The sequence below is a fragment of the Schistocerca piceifrons genome, chromosome X (assembly GCF_021461385.2).
Source record: "Schistocerca piceifrons isolate TAMUIC-IGC-003096 chromosome X, iqSchPice1.1, whole genome shotgun sequence".
Classification (NCBI taxonomy): Eukaryota; Metazoa; Arthropoda; class Insecta; order Orthoptera; family Acrididae; genus Schistocerca; species Schistocerca piceifrons.
Window position 1 is genome coordinate 511,552,976 of NC_060149.1, and position 20,118 is coordinate 511,573,093.

Sequence of the window (20,118 nt, forward strand, 5' to 3'; positions counted from 1 at the left end):
GTAGCACCAATTTCAGGTAGCTGAGCAAAATGCTACAGTAATGCAGTGGACACTGAGGTTCTTTATGGAAACAGAGCTTTTTATTTCTCCTATGAACAATAAAATACAGTATATTCTTCAGAGGAAAAGGAATAGCTACGGTCATTTTATTTAATGTATTATAAACATAACTGTATGCCTTCTCGATTAAAATGTTTCTCCTCGTCAATGAAGTACAAGAAGTGGCATAAATAATAGCGTCGGAGAACCCGCAGTACGGGAAAGCCCCCGTACTAATAGGCCTCCAAACTGGCTTTTATTGATTTATTAAAAATGTGTTCTTACGTTCACGGAAGCTCATAAAGGAGAAGTAACAGAAGGATGCCAGCAAGTATTTCGTAGCTTTTCTTGTTTAATGTTAGCCAGAAAGCTATAACATGTGGCGGCTAGCGGTGAGCCCTTCGCACAGATTCCACCAGTACTATTTTCCTACACAAGCTGAGCCCGACACACTAGTTAGCCCGATGAGTGCGCTATGTTATTCAGTGCTGTATTTCCTTAAAGTTGTGTTGACAACAATATGCTCTTCTGCTAACAATCCGAAAAGTCTTTTTGTAAATTTGTGATGGACGTAATTTTACAGAGCAAGTAAACTGCTAATAGAAAGCGACTTGGACGTTACAATTGTGTACATCAGTTATCTGGGTAGTGCATTTTATTTCCTCTTCTTCCAAGCTGTGCTTGCATTAATGTAAACGTGTTGCTTGTTTTTATTATGTTTTCCGTTCTTAAACGTTTGTATTATGTTAAATCCGCAGTGTCTAGAAAGAAGTCATATTTAAGCTGTGCTTAAAATAGAAAATTAAAACCCTGCCAAGACAAAGGAGTTACAAAGACAATGAACATATATACAATCTTTCAGCGGTCAGCTTACGCCCAGAACAAGTATGTGCCAAAATTACTGACGAAAGTTCAATTGGAGAAAAGTCTGATGATTCAAAAGTTGAAAGTGGAAGTCAGTACATTTGCAAAAACGAAATTGGGAGGGTAGGGGAAGGGGAGGGAGATTGACAGTTTCCAAATTCATAGAGGACAAGATACCAGCTGTGAAAATGAAAAGCAGCCATTCTTTACACTTCTTGTAGATACAAAGCGGGATGTATAGTAAAATGACCAACGTATTTTTGTAATAGACTTGCAGTTAGATCTAAGTAAACCAGAAATGAATTTGAAATAAAGGAATAATTTTTAGGATTACGTGGGCTAATTGAAAATACACCTGGATGGGTATAGAGGTCAAGGATAATATGATTCTTTGCTAATGACTGGTAGATCCTGAAGTTTGCAGTAAAGAATTGAAGCATGTGCCATCCATAATGAAGAGATCAGTCAGAGAATGTCATGAAAACATTCTCCTGACAAGAATGCTTCCTTCTTATTGCAGCGTGTTTGCTGTCAGACATTTCACGCTTTGCAAACCAATGACCATCTGTCCAGTAGAGCATAAACAGTGATTCATCTGAAAAGACCCCTGTCATCACTTGGTGGTTATCCAGTTGGGGTACTGGCATGCAAATTCCAGCCTTCGTCACTGATGAACAGCTGTCAGCATGGGCTTTGGATAGCGCCTTTTTGCCACCCATGGTATACTTTAACAATGTCGGCCCATCAAAAGTTTACAAACTTAGCCATTTCGGAAATGGCTCCATCCTTGTCCCAAAACCCAATGATCACGCCCTTTTGCATGTCAGCGAAATTGCATGGTTTCTGCATTATGACAATGGCTGCACTGGTTTCCTTATCCCCACGACATGCTTTATGTACCCTCCACTGCTAATGTTGCCACCTCCTACCTGGGAGTGTTTACTGCATGTTGACACTGAACGTAGGTGGTGGTCACATTAATGTGACTGGACAGTGTACTCTAGGTCACAAAAATCATGAGATAGTGATACCCACATATACAGATGGCAGTAGTATCATTTATTCAAGACATAAAAAGCCAGTAGATTGGTGGAGCTGTCATTTGTACTCAAGTGATTCATATGACAAGGTTTCTGACATGATTATGGCTACACAATGGGAGTTTAACAGACTTTGAATGAAGAATGGTAGTTGGAGCTAAATGCACGGAACACTCCATTTTAGAAATCATTAGGGAATTCAGTAGTCTGAGATCCACAGTATCAAGAGTGTGCTGAAAATACCAAATTTCAGGCATTACCACTCACCACAGACAATGCAGTGCCTGGCAGCCTTCACTTAATGACTGAGAGCTGCAGCATTTGTGCAGATTTGTCAGTGCTAACAGATAAGTAACACTGTGTGAAGTAACCACAGAAATCGATGTGGGACATACCACGAACATTTCCATTAGGACAGTATGGTGAAATTTGGCATTAATGGGCTATGGAGCAGACGACCAATGCTAATGTCTTTGCTAACAGCGTGACAGCAACTCTCCTGGGCTCGTGACTATATCAGTTGGACCCTAGACGACTGGAAAACCGTGGCCTGGTCAGATGAATCCAGATTTTACTTTGTAGGAGTTGATGGTAGGTTTCAGGTGTGGCGCAGATCCCACAAAGCCATGGATCCAAGTTGTCAAGAAGGCACTGTGCAAGCTGATGGTGGCTCCATAATGGTGAGAACTGTGTTTAAATGGAACGGACTGGGTTCTCTGGTCCAACTGGACTGATCATTGACTGGAAATTGTTTTGTTTGGCTACCTGAAGACCATTTGTAGCCATTCACGGACTCTTTGTTCTCAGACAATGATGGAATTTTTTATGGATGACAGTGTGCCATGTCACTGGGCCACAGTTGTTTGCAACTGGTTTGAAGAGCATTCTGGACAATTAGAGAAAATGATTTGGCCACCTAGGTCACCTGATATAAATGCCATTGAACATCATTGAGATATAACTGAGAGGTCGGTTTGTGCACAAAATCCTGCACCAGCAACACTTTCACTATTATGGATGGGTATACATGCAGCATGGCTGTAGGGGATTTCAAAAGCCTGTTGACTCCATGCCAAATAGAGTTGCTGCACTATGCTGGGTAAAAGGAGGTCCAAAACGTTATTAGGAGGTATCCTATTACTTTGTCACCTCAGTGTGTTATATGTATTTTGAATCGGCAGCTTGTCATTTCTGTTTTGTTCTTAATTATTTTATGGGTTTCCATTCTTGTTTTATGAAGGAAAAATAGTTATACAGAGGAATTTATCTACAAGGTATCCCAAAATAATGTATATACACTCTTTGAAACTGTCTGTCTCTCTAATTAAAGCACATAGAATTCAAAAGTTTTTAGCGTCATATACATTTAGAAATAACTTATGGTGGAGTATGCTCAAAATGACCACCTTCCACCACAATGAATTGTCAACATAACATTGCTGGATTGCCCAGTTTGCTCTTTTAGATCATCCAGTGTTTGTTGCTTTTCTGTATACACTGTGTTCTCGAGTACCATACAGATAGAAGTCTAAAGAGGTTAAATCAGTTGGCAAGCTAGTGACTCCACAGCACTTCCTCTTAATCTATTCTCAAAGGAAACGTGTTACTGAGAAATTACCTCACATGTGAAAGTGAGGTGGTGCTCCATTCTGATGAAAATAATAACCTTCATTGTCAAAGATGTTATTAAGACATGGAGTTATTGTCTGCAACATTTGTAGGTAAGTCACCTGTGCCAGTCAGCCCAAAGATGTATGGCACAATGAACCCTTAACCCATTACCCCGTGCGTTGCCATATGGCAACGTTTGTCGTTGATTCCACGACATCAACAAAGCGAGAGTGTTGGCAGCACTGGATTCCGTTCTGCAAGACTGTAAAGATCACTACAATGCAATAGTTTTAACAATACATTTAAATTCTGTGGCGTAAGCAGTGCTGGAACTCGTTGTTTGCTGAAAGATGAAGAAAAATGGAGTATAAGTTCGAGTAAGTATGTTTTACACAGGAACTTACGATATATAATTTGGTTTTTTAGTATGGTTGTGCTTTAAATACTCATATATATATATATATATATATATATATATATATATATATATATATATATATATATATATATATATATATATATATATATATACTGCTTACTGTGAAATAAATTGCGTTCATTTAGGCCGTTTGAGCGTCGGTGTTGCCATATTGCAATGCTAGGCGCTTGTACTCAGTAAAAGGACGAATTTTCTCTATTTTGTTTTAGAAGAGGTTTCTCGCTTGCTGAGGCCCTGGAGATTCTTTATAATGACGATATTGAAGGTGATGTGTTTGTTGAGCCCCCAGATCTGAATGTAGACACAGATGAAGATTGTGTATGTGCGGTGGCTGGACAACTCAGTCGTCACAATGATCTCTTCTTCATGTGGTGCACGAGAAGTTTGCCAAGTCAAGAGATTCTCGCAACCAGAAAAGCGAAATATAATGATTCCCAGACCAAAACTGGTAGCCAAATATAATACATATATGGGAGGTACTGATCATATGGATCAGAATCTAGCATGCTATCGCATTGCAATAAGAAGCAAGAAATGGTACTAGTGTCCCTTTACATCGATGTCAGATGTCGCCATACAAAACAGAAGGATTTTGTATAATAAAGCAAGAAAGCAAACTATTTCTCAGCTTGATTTCAAGAGAGAAGTAGCAACAGTGTACTTGCAAAGACACCAAGCTTTACCAAAAGGAGCCGGGAGACCATCTGCATCAAGGGCATGTTCCGATAGCCGCATATCAGATTCAATTACGTTTGATAAGATTGACCACCTCATCCAGCACACAGAAGAAAAGAAGAAGAAAGGGTGTGCACACAAGGACTGTAAATCTATTGTGACAACAATGTGTTCAAAGTGTAATTTGGGACTGTGTATTGACTGTTTTATTCCACTTCATGTAAAATAATGCTGAGTTCAAGGTTTGATTTTTGATTATTAATTGTAAGGTGTTATAAGGTATCAATTGTATGATGAAGACTGAATAATAAATTTGTACAAAACTTGTATATGTAATAAGAAATTTCAATAACCCACTTATTTTAGTTGAAGTTGTAATCCATATAAATTTAGGTCATGAAAGCGGCTAACGTTGCCATATGGCAACATCAAATATCTCGCAAATGGCGGTAATGACGTCAAAACAACTGTTGTGTAATTTATGCCTTTTACAGACATAATAACGCAAATTTTTTTAAAAAAATCACAAAAAAATTAATTGCGGGCTAATGGGCTAAGATGACAGACAACACTAGACTGCTACTCCTGGTAGATAATCATGCCTTTTTTCAGTAACAGGTGGATTTTTCTAAATACAGTATACACATTTATGGTGGCTAATAGTTCCACTGAGTTTAACGGTTGCTTCATTCAATTAATGACTTTAGATCTTGGAAACATTGATCCTCTTCAAACCATTTGAGTCATGACTCACAACATTCTGTTTTCCCCTTGAGATCATCCTCATTCAGAGCACTCACCTTCTTCACACATGTTGATGCACAACTCACAAAATTCAATTTGCCTCTTGAGTTTATCCTCATTCAGAGCATGGAGAAGTGTTGGAATTTGAGCATTTCATCTAGGAGTCCACAAAATTCTGTTAACACTGATTTTGCTTATCTCAGTCTGATGAGAACATTGCCTGACAGACTTTTTCAGAGATTGCATGCATGCCTGAGTCACTACATCAACACTTTTATTGTCTGTTGAACATTTCTTTATTTTACAGTGTCCCTTCTTCACATCATATACCATTCCATCAATTTCAGACTTGTCTCAGGTTCTTGTAATTGGTAACTGTGAAGGTGGTGAGATTGACTGTCCATTGTTGTCAAATCTCACGGTGTCTGTTTTCCAATAACACTTTAGTACCCACTTCCATTCTTGAAATGATAATGCCATGTTTATTTCCAAACCTTCATCAAATGGAAACATTGCTATGTTTTCACCGTCTTCTGAATTCTCACCCAAAAAAGTTATTTCTGTCCACTTTAATTAAAGAGTGATTCAGTTTCAAACAGTGTATACATTAGTTTGGAACACTCTGTATAAATTCAAAAGCAGGAAATTCAAGGACAAATGAAAAATGCTTCTATAACTGTACATATTTAATGATATGTTACAAAGACACTTGCTGTTTTATGTTATACAGTTGCACTCAAAAAGAATGTATGTTGAACACAACAATTGTATCCACCTATGAAGCAGGTTCCTAGAATTGCACTGGCTGTCATTTCTTCTTATTTTTCATTAAAGTACCATTGTTGCCATTGTAAGTACATGAAGTTCAAAATAGATTTTTGATGCTGAACTGCTACAATATGGCATTAGAAATATGTTTGATTTTTCAGCAAGGACCTAATGGACTGTTACTGAATACTAAATGTAGTGCTTGAATCAGTGAACACTAATTAGTCTGTGTCAAGTTCCTACTTCAGTAATTGTTTTAATATAATATTTTTGTGTTACAATCACTCAAATGTGTACAGAACAAAGCTGATGTTTAGTAGTTTGTAAGCAAGTCTGCCAGTTAATTCTGTCAGCAGTTTTATATTTGAGTCAATACTCTTTTATTATGTGCCTTTGATGTCTCTTTTTTTCCCCAGTTGAAAATGAAACCCGCTGTTATGATGAACTTGGATGTCTAAATGTAACACGTGAATGGTACCATCTCATATATCGACCTTTCAATGTATTTCCACTTCCTCGCTCTGTCATTGGCACTCGCTTCATTTTATACACTCGCAAGAATCCTACAGAGGTAAGAAAAGTACTGTTGCTCATAATATCTAGAAAAACATTTATTTGTGTATGTGGTGAAATGAGGTGTGTGTATACTTGCTATGTGATGCAATTTTTATGTGAAATTATGTAATGTATACAAACTTCAATATTTGTGAGTTGACAGACAAATCGTTTCTTTCTGAAAGAAGTAAGTAACTGTTTGTTACACATAAATGCAACAGCAGCAGCTCAAATGTGGAATATTATGATAAGCCCATACTTAAAGTAGGGAGGAGGGTCAGATCTAAACTGAGTCTGTGTATTTGAGTAGTGTAACCTGACATAGTATAGCAGGCAGCCTAAATGTACTTAAAGTGCTATTGCACACTAATTGAAGTGAACAGTGGACAGTTGCTCTATTTCTGTCTATTAGAAAACACAAATAGCTAAAATATGGAAACATACAAAACACAGATTACTTCATTTATGGGGAAAAATTTTCTCTCCACTGGAGGCTAAGGTAATATAGCGTCATCAAGTGTCTCATATTGTAAGAATATAAGTTTCTCTCATTTCTTTCTAACGAAGTGTTCATGGGAAACAGAGACCCCCAAAAAATGGGGAAGTTAGTAGAAGATTACACTTATCATCACAACACACATTTTTCAATGGCTGGAAGTTATTTCATGCTAAGAAGTGTCTGAGTTATTAATGTTTAAAATCTCAAGACAACAAGAGATAATTTCTGTTGTATCATGTTAACCAGGACTTTTTTTGATGGGAAGGATCCCTGTGCCCAAAAACAAGCAACTCATAAATATGTATTTGGCTTCTTTATGTAACTATGAACAAAACTTTCATCACAAGATCACATTTTAACCTTTTAACCATGAATGGTTCATGTTCTTAGAAGAAAAATTTTGCTCTATCTCCCTAAATCAGATGGGAATATATGGTACTGATCATGCAACTGTCAGAACTACAGGCCTTTCTAATGCTTCACACATAATATAATTTACAGAGTTTTACTTCAATTCTTACATGTATATCCCAGAACTAAATGTTTCTCTTTTTGTTTGATATCATTATTTCATTTTTCTTTGGGTTTGATATCATTATTTCAAACCAGATTCACACACAAAGAGCTAACCTGAATGAAGCTATAATGCATTTTTAGTTGTTCTAATCAGTCATTTTCCCATACAGTGATTATATTGTTTAGAATTCTGTTTTCACATTTTCAGGGACAAGTTTTGAGGGTTCAAAATGACTACACAATACGCAAGTCAAATTTTGATCCAAAGAAACCTACAAAAATGATAATTCATGGATTTATTGATACCCCACTTAGTAACTGGGTTAAAGTAAGTTTTAAAGAACAATATATTTATCATTTAATACTTTGTACTTACTTTCATAAATTATTGTTGAAATAATACAACTTTATATCTACCAACCTCTGACAGGATGAATATTATAATGTGTGTTATTGTTATTTAATGAAGGTGATGACAATTTTTTACTTAATTTTGTCTAGTTATGATATTTTACATATTTATTAGTTAAGTTTTTGCTCAATTTGGGAATGATTAACTGCCATAAGATGTGCAGCAATCTGTGAACTGTTTTTTTTTTTTTTTTTTTTTTTTTTTTTTTTAATGAAATATTTGTGATGAAAATCTTAACAGGGAAATATTACCACAAAAGCCTCCATGCATTTATACCAAACCCAACAACTGGATACAAGTGCCGAAATAACAGATTATAAGGTAGTCTTCTTTCAGCATGGAAGTTGTATTCAATAAACACTGCAACTAATACTGTAACACAGTACCTCTGGCCAGAATACCTGAATGATGTGGGTATGTAATTGCAGGAAGCATAATGAGTAGGACACCTAGTCTCTATTGAGAGTTGGTCTTTAATAAAATGTGGTATATGTTCAGTAAGAGAAGTAGAGTAAAATACCTTAAAGGTGCATACAACCCTGTATGCTGTTCTCACTAAAGAGAATCAGCTAGGAGAAAAAGTGATACAGAAGTAGTGGTAGTACACACAAGAAAAATAATCAATGCCTGAGCATATCTATGATCACTAGCAGAGGTGGGGAACTGCTTGCTAAGAAGTTTGAACACTTAAAGAGAAACATCTTCAGACACTGTGTCAGTACATAATCAGCAGTATCATCAGGTGACCACGTAACTCTCACTGGTTGGCTGCTGCATAATAAAAATTTCAAAAGCAGTAATTTGACTATTACACAAGGAAGGCTAACTATCATGGCTACAGAATCCAACAAATTAATACACTACCTGGAAAACTTCGCTTTCAACTGAATTTTATATTCTTCTTGGATTTTCACAAAGTAGTAGTTTGCCTAAACAAGTGGTAGAATTTGAATTGACCAGAGCCTGATAAACAATGACAACAAATTCCAACTTACCAAGAGGGTGGACCCTGTACTGGCATACTGAGGGTACAATAAAGCACAATGTGAATCCAGTGATGACATAGCAACAACTGACTTTCCAGTGCTCAACCCCATTCTTCCATCATTGCTTCTGCCACCCATGAGTACGTGTGTCAATAAAACCATAATAGGTCACCACAGAGGACTAGCCCATTAATCCTCAACATTCACCTGGACGTGACACCAATTGTTGCTGCTGAAAATTTATGCAGAACCAATCATACAACCTGGCAGAACATCTGAGAAGATTTTAATCATATGTTTTACACACACACACACACACACACACACACACACACACACACACACACACACACACACACACGCACTAATGGAAAGCTCCACAGCTGCAGCACTGTGCATTTGGGTGGCTTCATGTGTATATGTATATGTGAGAGCATATATCTCTAGTACAATTTTCTGAATTGTGATGTGTATCTGTGCACCATGCATAGTGTTATCAGAAAGTCATAAATGTGAGATACATGTTATTATTCTCAATGTCTGATAATGCTTCCTCTATAGTCATACTAAGGTTGATATCAGTGGGCTGTAAAGCTTAAACAATTTTAGTGCCATATATATGAGACAGTAAATGGTTGTAGATATCAAGTATACAACTTATTGTATCTGCAATTCATGTGAACTCCTATGAACTGATTTATTGGGACTTTACGCAAAGGGTTATGTTCCTGCTTCTATCCTATTTGTTGATTTGGGGTCTCCATAAATGTGACATTATCATGGTTTGTGAGAGACAGATCAGCCCTAACCCAGTGTTGGAACTGACTGCTGCACTGGTTACTAAAGAGGCCAACAATTATTGTAAATTTATTAAAGTATAGGAGGGACAGTTCATGTCAAATAAACCAAAGATTTGGAGCTCATAGTATCAGATATTAACATGTGTTTACAAACAATAGTTTGCACTGCATAGTAGAGGAATAATGTAGAAGAATTTAGAGATTTTAATTACAAACAGTTAAAAAACCAAGTTGAGGTATTACTAAAAATTGAATTTCATGTTTATTAGTTCTATAGTATTAACCTCAAAATACATTTAAGTAATAAAATGTTAACAAAAGTAGAAACAACTGCGTAAGAATGACTGTAATGATATCATGTAAATTTTTGTTAGAAGAGTCTAAGCAATCTTTTTCAGACACAGAGAACAAAAATAAATAAAATAAAGAAGCTCCACAGAGCAGTTGGGCCCCCCTCACCCCCCCCCTCCACCATCCCCCTTGTGTATGGATTTTTCCAGTAGGGATCACGGGCATAACCTTACTTTCAGTACAATAAGAATAAAAAATTAAGTAGCATGTCCCTTTTAACAAAGAACACCAACCTCGAATTTCTTTGATTGATGGTTCTTTTCAGGAATGTGTGTAGTGTGCCACAAACTTTGGTTTGAGAACTTGCTCTATCGGTTAATCCAGCTTCAATGATCCACATATCTTATGAAGAAGTATGATGCTTATAAATCGCTTGCATATTTAGTTTACCATTCAAGAAGTATGGTTTACTAATAGCTTGGAATTCAAACACTGGAATGAGACAGGATAGTTTTGAGTGCCTTGTATGATTTTTAAATTAATGAACTGCAACAGTAACCTTATTTCATTTTGTGAGTATTCCTCTGCTGTACATAATCCAAAGTGGATGCCAGGAATGGTTTCTTGTGCAAAGTCATTCAACAACCTTTGTGTCAGGATTTTATTTTGAAATGGACTTCATAAACTTGATTTAGCAACATGTCTTTTGACAGTGCTCAAGTCCCCTACAGGCACTTTTGCCAAATGTTGTTGTAAAACGGAGCCATTCTGCATCACTTTCATAGTCAGTCTTGTTTGTGATGGCAGGTGTTGAAATTTTGTATATACACTCTAAGTTAAAAAAGAAAATGTTGCACAGTAAAGGCATTATCCGGATGGGATAGAAATCAGTAGATGTGCTGTAAATGTACAGACAAAAGAATGTTTAATATTTGAGAAAAATTGGATAGTTTATTCAAGAGAAAGAGCTTCACAAATTGAGCATATCAGTAATGTTTTGTCCTTATGCAAGCAGTTATTGAGCTTGGCATTGAATAATGGAGTTGTAGGATGTCCTCCTGAGAGGTAGTGTGCCAAATTCTACGCAATTGGTATGTTAGATCATCAAAATCCCAAGCTGATTGGAGTGCCCTGACCATAATACTCCAAAAGTTCTCAATTTGGTGAGAGACCCAGCGACTGTGCTGGCAAATGTGGGGTATAGCAAGCACAGAGACAAAGAGTAGAAACTCTCGCTATGTACGGGTGAGTATTATCTTGCTGAAATGTAAACCCAGGATTTGAGGGTGCCATGGATGACAATCGAAGGGGCCCTGCTATGAAATGAAATGGTACCCCAGCCCGTGACTCCTGGTTGTCGGGCTTGTATGGCAGGTGACATTCGGGTTGGTATCCCACAACTGTCCAGGACATCTCCAGACATGTCATTGGTTGGAATCTCATTGACTGGAGTAGAATTGTCTTTAGTGAAGAGTCCTGCTTTGAATTGGGCCCTGATTACCAGCAAAGACATGTCTGGGGATGCCCCAGACATTGGTGGAATATCAACCTATTGCCTGCCATACAACCCAACAACCAAGAGCAGTTTCTTTTCTTAGCAGGACCCTTTTGGTTGCCATTCATGACACCCTTATAGCAAAACAGTATATTAGTGGTAATCTACCCCCTGTCTTGTTGCCATGAATGGCAAACCATCCTGGGCTTACATTTCAGCAAGATAATGTCCACCCGCACAAGGCAAGAGTTTCTATGTGTCTTCATACTTGCCAAACCTTACTATGGCCAGCAAGGTTGGCAGATCTCTCCCCAGTTGGGAACATTTGGAGCATTATGGGCATTGCCCACCAACCGTCTCAGAATTTTGACAGTTTAACACACCAATTGGACAAAATCTGGCATAGTATTCCTCAGTAGGACATCTAACAACTTTTTCAATCAATGCTACGTTGAATAACTGCCTGCATAAGAGCCAGAGGTGGACCAACACATTATTTACTTGCTCAATTTATGGAGCTCTTCCTCTTAAATAAATCATCCAGTTTTTCCGAAAATGTAATCATTTGTTTATCTGTTCATCTCTACATCACATCTACCAATCTGCATCCCACTCAGACGATTGCTTTCCTGTGCATCATATTTTTGCATATTTGTGTGTGTGTGTGTGTGTGTGTGTGTGTGTGTGTGTGTGTGTGTGTGTGTGTGTGTGTGTGTGTGTGTCTTAGATGAAGATATGATTAAAATGTTTCAGTTAAATATTATCCTGATTACAGAATGCAAAAAAAAAGAGGCAGTATTGCTTGGCTGATGGTAGGACTGATCTTCAGAACTGTATTTATAAATTAACTTCCTTTGCAGTCCATTCTTTCTCCATCCTCAGATTTTATCAAAGGCAAACAGAGATAGGTAAGAAACACACATATTTCTCTGAGAAAAAATGAAAGGGTTGTTTTTAAGGACTTGAAAACCTCAAATCTCTGGGTTTTTGCAATGTTAAATTAATCTCACAGTAGTGCTATGTTGCATACCAAACTAAAGAACAATTCAAGGACTTTAAAATTATGCTGGAGGCAACTCTATAGCTTGGATAGTTTTGCAGGTATACTCAAATTTATTTATTAAAATGTTTGGGAAATTAGTCAGTTTCTCATGTTTTGAAGCCCCAAAACAAAAAAACTGTTATGGTCAAAAGCTGTTAGAATTTTCAGAACAACAAGCTTCTGATTATCTGGGTGCAGTATATCAATGCATATTTCACTGTTTTTTGAAAATCTGAAAAATGCATTATAAAGTATTTTGTCCTAATTAGAACAAATATTTTCATTTAGAATCCAAATTTCTGGTTGTAAACAGCTACCCGATGAAAACATCTGTGAAATTTTAAATACTGATATCTGTGTAACGGAATTTGAGCAGCTAAGTGATGTAAATCCTGTGAACAAAGTTTGTTCACTAGAGGAAGAGAGCAAATACATTGTGATCAAGGAAACAATTATCACACATAATGGGGTGCTGAAATGAGTTTATATTTTATTAAAGTCTGCAGTACAAAACTCATTTGACAATTACAATATTTTGAAAATGAAAATAATTAGGAAATTAACAATGAAAATTGGGAAAGAAAGAAATTGAAACTTCCTGGCAGATTAAAACTGTGTGCTGGACCGAGACTCGAACTCGGGAGAGATTCTGTGAAGTTTGGAAAGTAGGAGATGAGGTACTGGCAGCAGTAAAGCTGTGAGGACAGAGTGTGAGTTGTGCTTGGGTAGCTCAGATGGTAGAGTACTTGCTAGCAAAAGGCAAAGGTCTCGAGTTCGAGTCTTGGGCCGGCACACAGTTTTAATCTGCCAGGAAGTTTCATATCAGTGCACACTCTGCTGCAGAGTGAAATTCTCATTCTGGAAGAAAGGAATTGATGATTATTTCCAGAAAGTAAACTGAAAGCAAGTGATATGAAAGAAATTGTATTTTAAATGAAACTTTGTAAATATATTGTCAGTTTCTTCAAAAACAGTGGCATGGAAAATGAAAACATAAAACTCAAATAGAAACAGAAAAAAGTGAAAAAGACTTCATTCAAGGATTTGCATGTGTCGCACAACAATACATAGCAAACAAACAATAAAAACATGTGCATAAGAATTTTATATATATCTGTTAAAAATCCATCTACTGATTAAAAAGTTTTAACAAGTAAATACATTTTTATTGTATTTTTAAATAAAGCGCTATTACTATGTAGACCTTGGATGTTATTTGACAATGAATTAAATATTTTAATCCTGGAATTCTGTACACCTTTCTGTAACCATGTTAGGTTTTTCAAATCACATTGGCTGTCAGCTTTTCTATTTGTTTTGTGAACATGGTTAATTTTGTTGGTTTCATAGTGCACTGGATTGTCAGCCAAGAAACTTTTAATCGGATAAATATAATGTTAAGTAGGGGTAAGTATCCCAAGTTTCTTAAAAAGATTAAGACAATATGTTCTCAGGGGAACTCCACACATAATTCAGAAAACTTTTTTCTTCAGAAAGAAATAACAAGATATGGACTGACCCAGGAGGCACTGCAATCCTGGATATGTTTTAAACTTTACCTTCTATGCAGTTTTAGATTGCAGCTATAATTTGATTAAAGTCACTTATGATTTCTGATGATTAGTTTATGGGAGAGTAGATGACACTCTCATTTGTGGAATGCCAATGGTGAGCCATCATCTGCTATGCCTTGTTCCCACACAGTCAGTAAGAGGTTGCACACTGTGTCCAATATTAAATTTATGGAAGGTTCAGATAAAAAAGGCAGACTGAATAGGTTAATTACAAGCAAAACTCCCATCACAACCCCCTCAGATTTAGTGGTAAGTTGGTCCATTGGATAGCACATCTAAAATTGAACACAGATCAAACATGAAGGCAGGAAGAAGGTGTACTGAACTGTGGAAAAAAAGATGAAAAATAGAAACAGTGAACATTACAAATTTAATATGTGCAATATTGTGCAACATTAACAAGACTCAGACCATGGTCATGTGGTCATGGTGCTAGGCTGCGTTGGGTTAGATCCAGGTTCAAATCTCCCTTGTGCCCAACATTTTTTTTCACAGAATTACGAACTGTCCATCTGGTCTTTGACGTGTCTGTTCGCTGTATTCAAATTTGTGTATTTGTCATGGTGAATGTCTGTTTCCAACAGCGGCATGTAGTGAAGGGACTTCCAGACATATGTAACTCCTATTTCTTTTACACAGGTACTACATGTTATGGCTCTTGCATTCCGTTTTAGAGGTTTTTTCCACCACTGTAACGTAGTTCACACCTGAAACTTCCTGGCAGATTAAAACTGTGTGCCGGACCGAGACTCGAACTTGGGACCTTTGCCTTTCGCGGGCAAGTGCTCTACCAACTGAGCTACCCAAGCACGACTCACGCCCCATCCTCACAGCTTTACTTCTGCCAGTACCTCGCCTCCTACCTTCCAAACTTTACAGAAGCTCTCCTGCGAACCCTGCAGAACTAGCACTCATGAAAGAAAGGATATTGTGGAGACATGGCTTAGCCACAGCCTGGGGGATGTTTCCAGAATGCTATTTGCACTCTGCAGTGGAGTGTGCACTGATATGAAACTTCCTGGCAGATTAAAACTGTGTGCCGGACCGAGACTCGAACTCGGGACCTTTGCGTTTCGCAGGCAAGTGCTCTAGAAAGTTTGGAAGGTAGGAGGCGAGGTACTGGCAGAAGTCAAGCTGTGAGGACAGGGCGTGAATCGTGCTTGGGTAGCTCAGTTGGTAGAGCACTTGCCCGCGAAAGGCAAAGGTCCCGAGTTCGAGTCTCGGTTCGGCACACAGTTTTAATCTGCCAGGAAGTTTCATATCAGCGCACACTCCGCTGCCGGGTGAAAATCTCATTCTGGATAGTTCACACCTGTTTATTTGTTGTTTTCATTTCTGTGAGAGGTCTATGCTTCATCTCACCTGCTCGCACTATTCATCACAGAATATGAGTCATGTGGTAAGAATATATTATCATCGCAAGTAAATGTTATCATGACATACACAAATTTAAATACAGCTATCAGACATGTCAACGACCAGATGAACAGTTCATAATTTTGTGAAAAAAAAAGAAAATGTTGGGCACAAGGTAGATCTGAACACAGATCTCCCCCCTTCACAGTCTAACACCGTGACCACATGACTATGAACCAAGTCTCATTAATGACACTCGATATTGCACATATTAAATTTGTAATATTCACTGTTTTTATTTTTATTCTGTTCAGTTCAGTACACCTTCTTCCTGTTTTCATATCTGATCCATGTTCAGTTTTTGATGGGCTATCCAGTAGGCCAACTTACCGCTAAATCTGAGGGGGCTGCGATAGGTTGTTTCCCTTGTTAGTACAACCTGAGTTCTATTGATTTTTCCCACCAGAAGTATACAGAAAAGCTATACAATAATATATAACATATTTATAGGTGAACACGTAATCACTGATAGAAAAGATTATCCAGCAGTAAAGAAAACACCTGAATAATAAATGAAGGCAGCCAGGTAGCCACCATATTTAATAATCAATTCATGGAAGTAGCTAAGAAGATACACATAGGCAGTTTAAGGGACAAAACAATAGAGTCCATGCAATGAGAAATGACAATGCCACAAAGATACAGCCAACTCATGTTTACTCCATGCTCTACCAAATAAATTAAGCGCGTAATTTACTTCCTCAAAAGGAAAAACTCCTATGGAGTTCATAATATCTCGAGTAAATTACTACTATCTTGTTCTTCATTTGTTAACAATGTGTTATGTCACATATGCAATATATCCTTCACAGGGTATATTTCCAGACAGGCTGAAATATGCCATTGGCCCAAAACTTTCCAAAAAAGTAGTAAGATAGATATTAACAAATTATTTAGGAATAAAGGAGACGCCTCACCTCTCACCTAAAGGCAGAAGTGCTGCATCCTCAAAAGATGGCCTTTAGGTGAGTCATCTACTTTATTCCTAAATAATTTGTTATTCTCAACCAGAACTTTCCATACATCATTATAAGATAGATATTAATAATTGCCAACAAGCTCCACTGCTTACCACCTCATTGAAGGTACTGGGAAAGCTTGTGTACATAAGAACAGTAACCCACCTATTCCTAAATGAAATATTTAGAAGTATCGGTTTGGATTGAAAAAGATCTTTCCACAGAACATGCCACTTTTCATTTCATGAATCAGATTATTAAAAAATTGAAATTTCAAAATACTGACAAAATATAATTTCTTGTCAAAAGCATTTATGCAGTTTACAGCATTCTATAGAAATCTGAATGATACGATAACAGAGATCTTGCTGTTAACTGTTTTCCATCCCATCTTCCATCTCATTAAAAGGAGGGGGAGAGGTTTTTTTTTTCAGAATGGGGCATAATTACTACAGGTATACCACAGAGTTAAATATTGGATCTGTCCTTCAAGTTGTACTTAAATGATGTGCTATCTTACATCAAGAAGCAGAAATAGGTTTCTTTATGCAAGTATAATAATCAAGCCTGATGGAGAAACTTCAACAGGTGAAAAAAAAATTAAAATTTTCGAGAAATTAACAACCAGTTCTCTGCAAATGGACTGTCACTAATCTCAGGTCAATACAATATATGGAATTCTGTAGTGCTCAAAGAATGATTCACTATTAACTAATGGCATCATATTCTGAGGCAACTTCAGGAGGAAAGTGTTTATTGCGTAGAAAGATGTAAGGATAATATATGGCATCCACTATCGAATCTCTTTCAGAAAGTTCTTTAAACTGTTGGGCATACTGGCAACTGTCTCACAGTATATTTTCACTCTTACAGAGTTCATTCTCAACAAAATCAGAAAGCAGCAACCACCTTCATAAATATAATACTGGAAGTAGAAATGACTTAAAAGTCCCTTACTTGGCAGTAGTGTGGCACACAAAGCCATTAAAATTTCTGACTTCTTACCCAGTGATGTAAAGAATGTAATAGACAGTAACATTAATTTTCAACTTAAAATTGAAATCAAATCTATTTGTTAACTCCTAACACTGATTTGTACCAATCATAGTGAGACACCCCAATTATGACTCAAGAAATATGCAGGTAACTATTATTTAGCTCATAAGCATGTGCTTGCAATAGCCCTATCCTCCATTTGCAACTTACTTTAATCACATTATTCATAGCAGTAGTTGCTGATGGGCTCTTCTTGCTGCTCATTGGCTTTTCTCTGATCATTTCCTCAATATACATTTACTGTGCTTGTTGCAGAAATACATGTAGACCTAAATGTGAAAGTGTTGGAGACGTATTTGTGCTGTGGAATTTTTCATGTACACTGGCTGCTTATGAATCCTTCAGTCCATGCAGGAAATATACCCTGCAGATAAACATATCCAGAATTCCCTTATCCATTTACAAAAGACAGGGTAGAGATGTCATTATGCTGGGTACCATGGCTTATGGTAATTCACAGAAAAGAATTTTTAGTCAAGGAAGCATTTATAGAATATTCTGCATCACAATGTAGTAACACCCTACATGCCATTTCCATGCTTCTGAGCTGCAGAGGTATACTTTGGTGGGAAGAAGATTGACTGCAAGTGATAGACAATCCATTCTTCTAGTCAGGCTATGTCACAAATCTGTTCTTTCCCCAATTTTATTGAGTACCACCTAGTTACTTCCATGATCTACACATCTAATCTTCACCATTCTTCTGTAGCACCACATTTCAAAATCTTCTGGTCTAAACTGTTTATTGTCAATTTTTCAATTCCATATATGGCTACAGTTCATGCAAATACTTTCAGAAAGTACTTGCTAACACTAAAATATGCAGACCAAAGTATACCTCTGCAGCTCAGAAGCATGGAAATGGCATGTAAGGTGTTACTACATTGTGATGCAGAATATTCTATAAATGCTTCCTTGACTAAAAATTCTTTTCAGTGAATTACCATAAGCCATGGTACCCAGCATAATGACATCTCTACCCTGTCTTTTGTAAATGGATAAGGGAAGTCTGGATATGTTTATCTGCAGGGTATATTTCCTGCATATTAACAAAATTCTCTTCTTCAGAAACACTTTTCTTGCCATAGTCAGTCTGCATATTATATTACTTTGGTCACCATCAGTTATTTTGCTGTCTTAATAACAAATCTCATACATTACTTTAAGTGTCCCATTTCTTAATCAAATTCCTCAGCATCACCTGATTTAATTCGAATACGTTCCATTATCCCTGTTTTGCTTTTGTTGATGATTCCTTTCAAGACACAGTCCATTCCATTCAAGTGCTCATCCTGGTACTTTGCTGTCTCTGGTAGAATTGCAATGTCATCAGCAAACTTCCAACTTTTTATTTCTTCTCCCTGGACTTTAATTCATTCTCCAAATTTTTCTTTTCTTTCTTGCACTGTTGCTGTTACATAGCTATTTTTTTTTAATAGTGTCATGTGAGCTCCTAAGCTTGACATACTTGTTTGAAAGATGGACACCATGAAGAGTGTGATCTGTCCTCAGTTAATGTGACACTGTGGAGAGGTTTAAAATTTAATCCAATACATTGCCCCCAAAGTTTGCTGATCAAGTACTTACATCACCACCTCCCCTCCCATTGCCCACAAAATATTGGTAATGGAAATATTTTCCACCACCAGTATATCATTTGGCTTCTCCAAGTTGAGTGCCACACATTAGGATGCATTAATGACCTCAGTTCTGAAGGAGGATTAGTTTACCAGCTGACCTGTTCTGTGTTTAGACTGATGATGATGTAAGTATGGTATGACCTTCAAGGTTTTGTGAAATGCTTAATGTACTTCCTGTTTTATTAGAAGGAGATTTTAATGTGTTCTCAGGGTGGCTGGTTGATCTAGGCTTTTACAAATGATCTGTCAGCCACCTTATTCTGATTTGTTAGTTTACCATTTATTCTTTTATTCTCTAATTGACTTATGCAAGTTTGAAAACGAAAATAATTTTCAGTTTTTCTTCCCATATAATATAAAGTGACTGTGTAGGTAAATGAGTGTGATTTTAAAAACAGAGTTTTTGTTTTGTATTTTATTCAGCTTTAAATGTCTAACTCCATGTCACTCATATCATTTTCATAAGAGTGCTAATGACCTCATCAGGGTATCCTAAAATTAAAAGAAAACTGAATGTATTACAGCCTATTGTGTTGCTGGTCATGAGTCATGGCTCACATACCTATCTCATTTCTTACTGAGTCATGCCATGGTGAGTTGCAGTCATTATTTGATCTGAACTGGACATAAAATGGTACTAAGATGTTGCCTGTCTCAGTTGCATGTTACTTTTTTTAAATTTGCAGATAAGACTCAG

General features: G+C 37.0%; 1 protein-coding gene across 1 annotated transcript in view; it reads left to right on the top strand.

The window, feature by feature from the left end:
* The window catches only part of LOC124721976 (pancreatic triacylglycerol lipase-like), a 451,439-nt gene that overhangs the window by 356,153 nt on the left and 75,168 nt on the right, over nucleotides 1–20,118 (top strand). Inside the window, exons 4-5 of the mRNA XM_047247144.1 lie at nucleotides 6,597–6,751; nucleotides 7,959–8,078. Coding sequence (XP_047103100.1) covers nucleotides 6,597–6,751; nucleotides 7,959–8,078 — 275 coding nt within the window. The remainder of the gene's footprint in view (nucleotides 1–6,596; nucleotides 6,752–7,958; nucleotides 8,079–20,118) is intronic.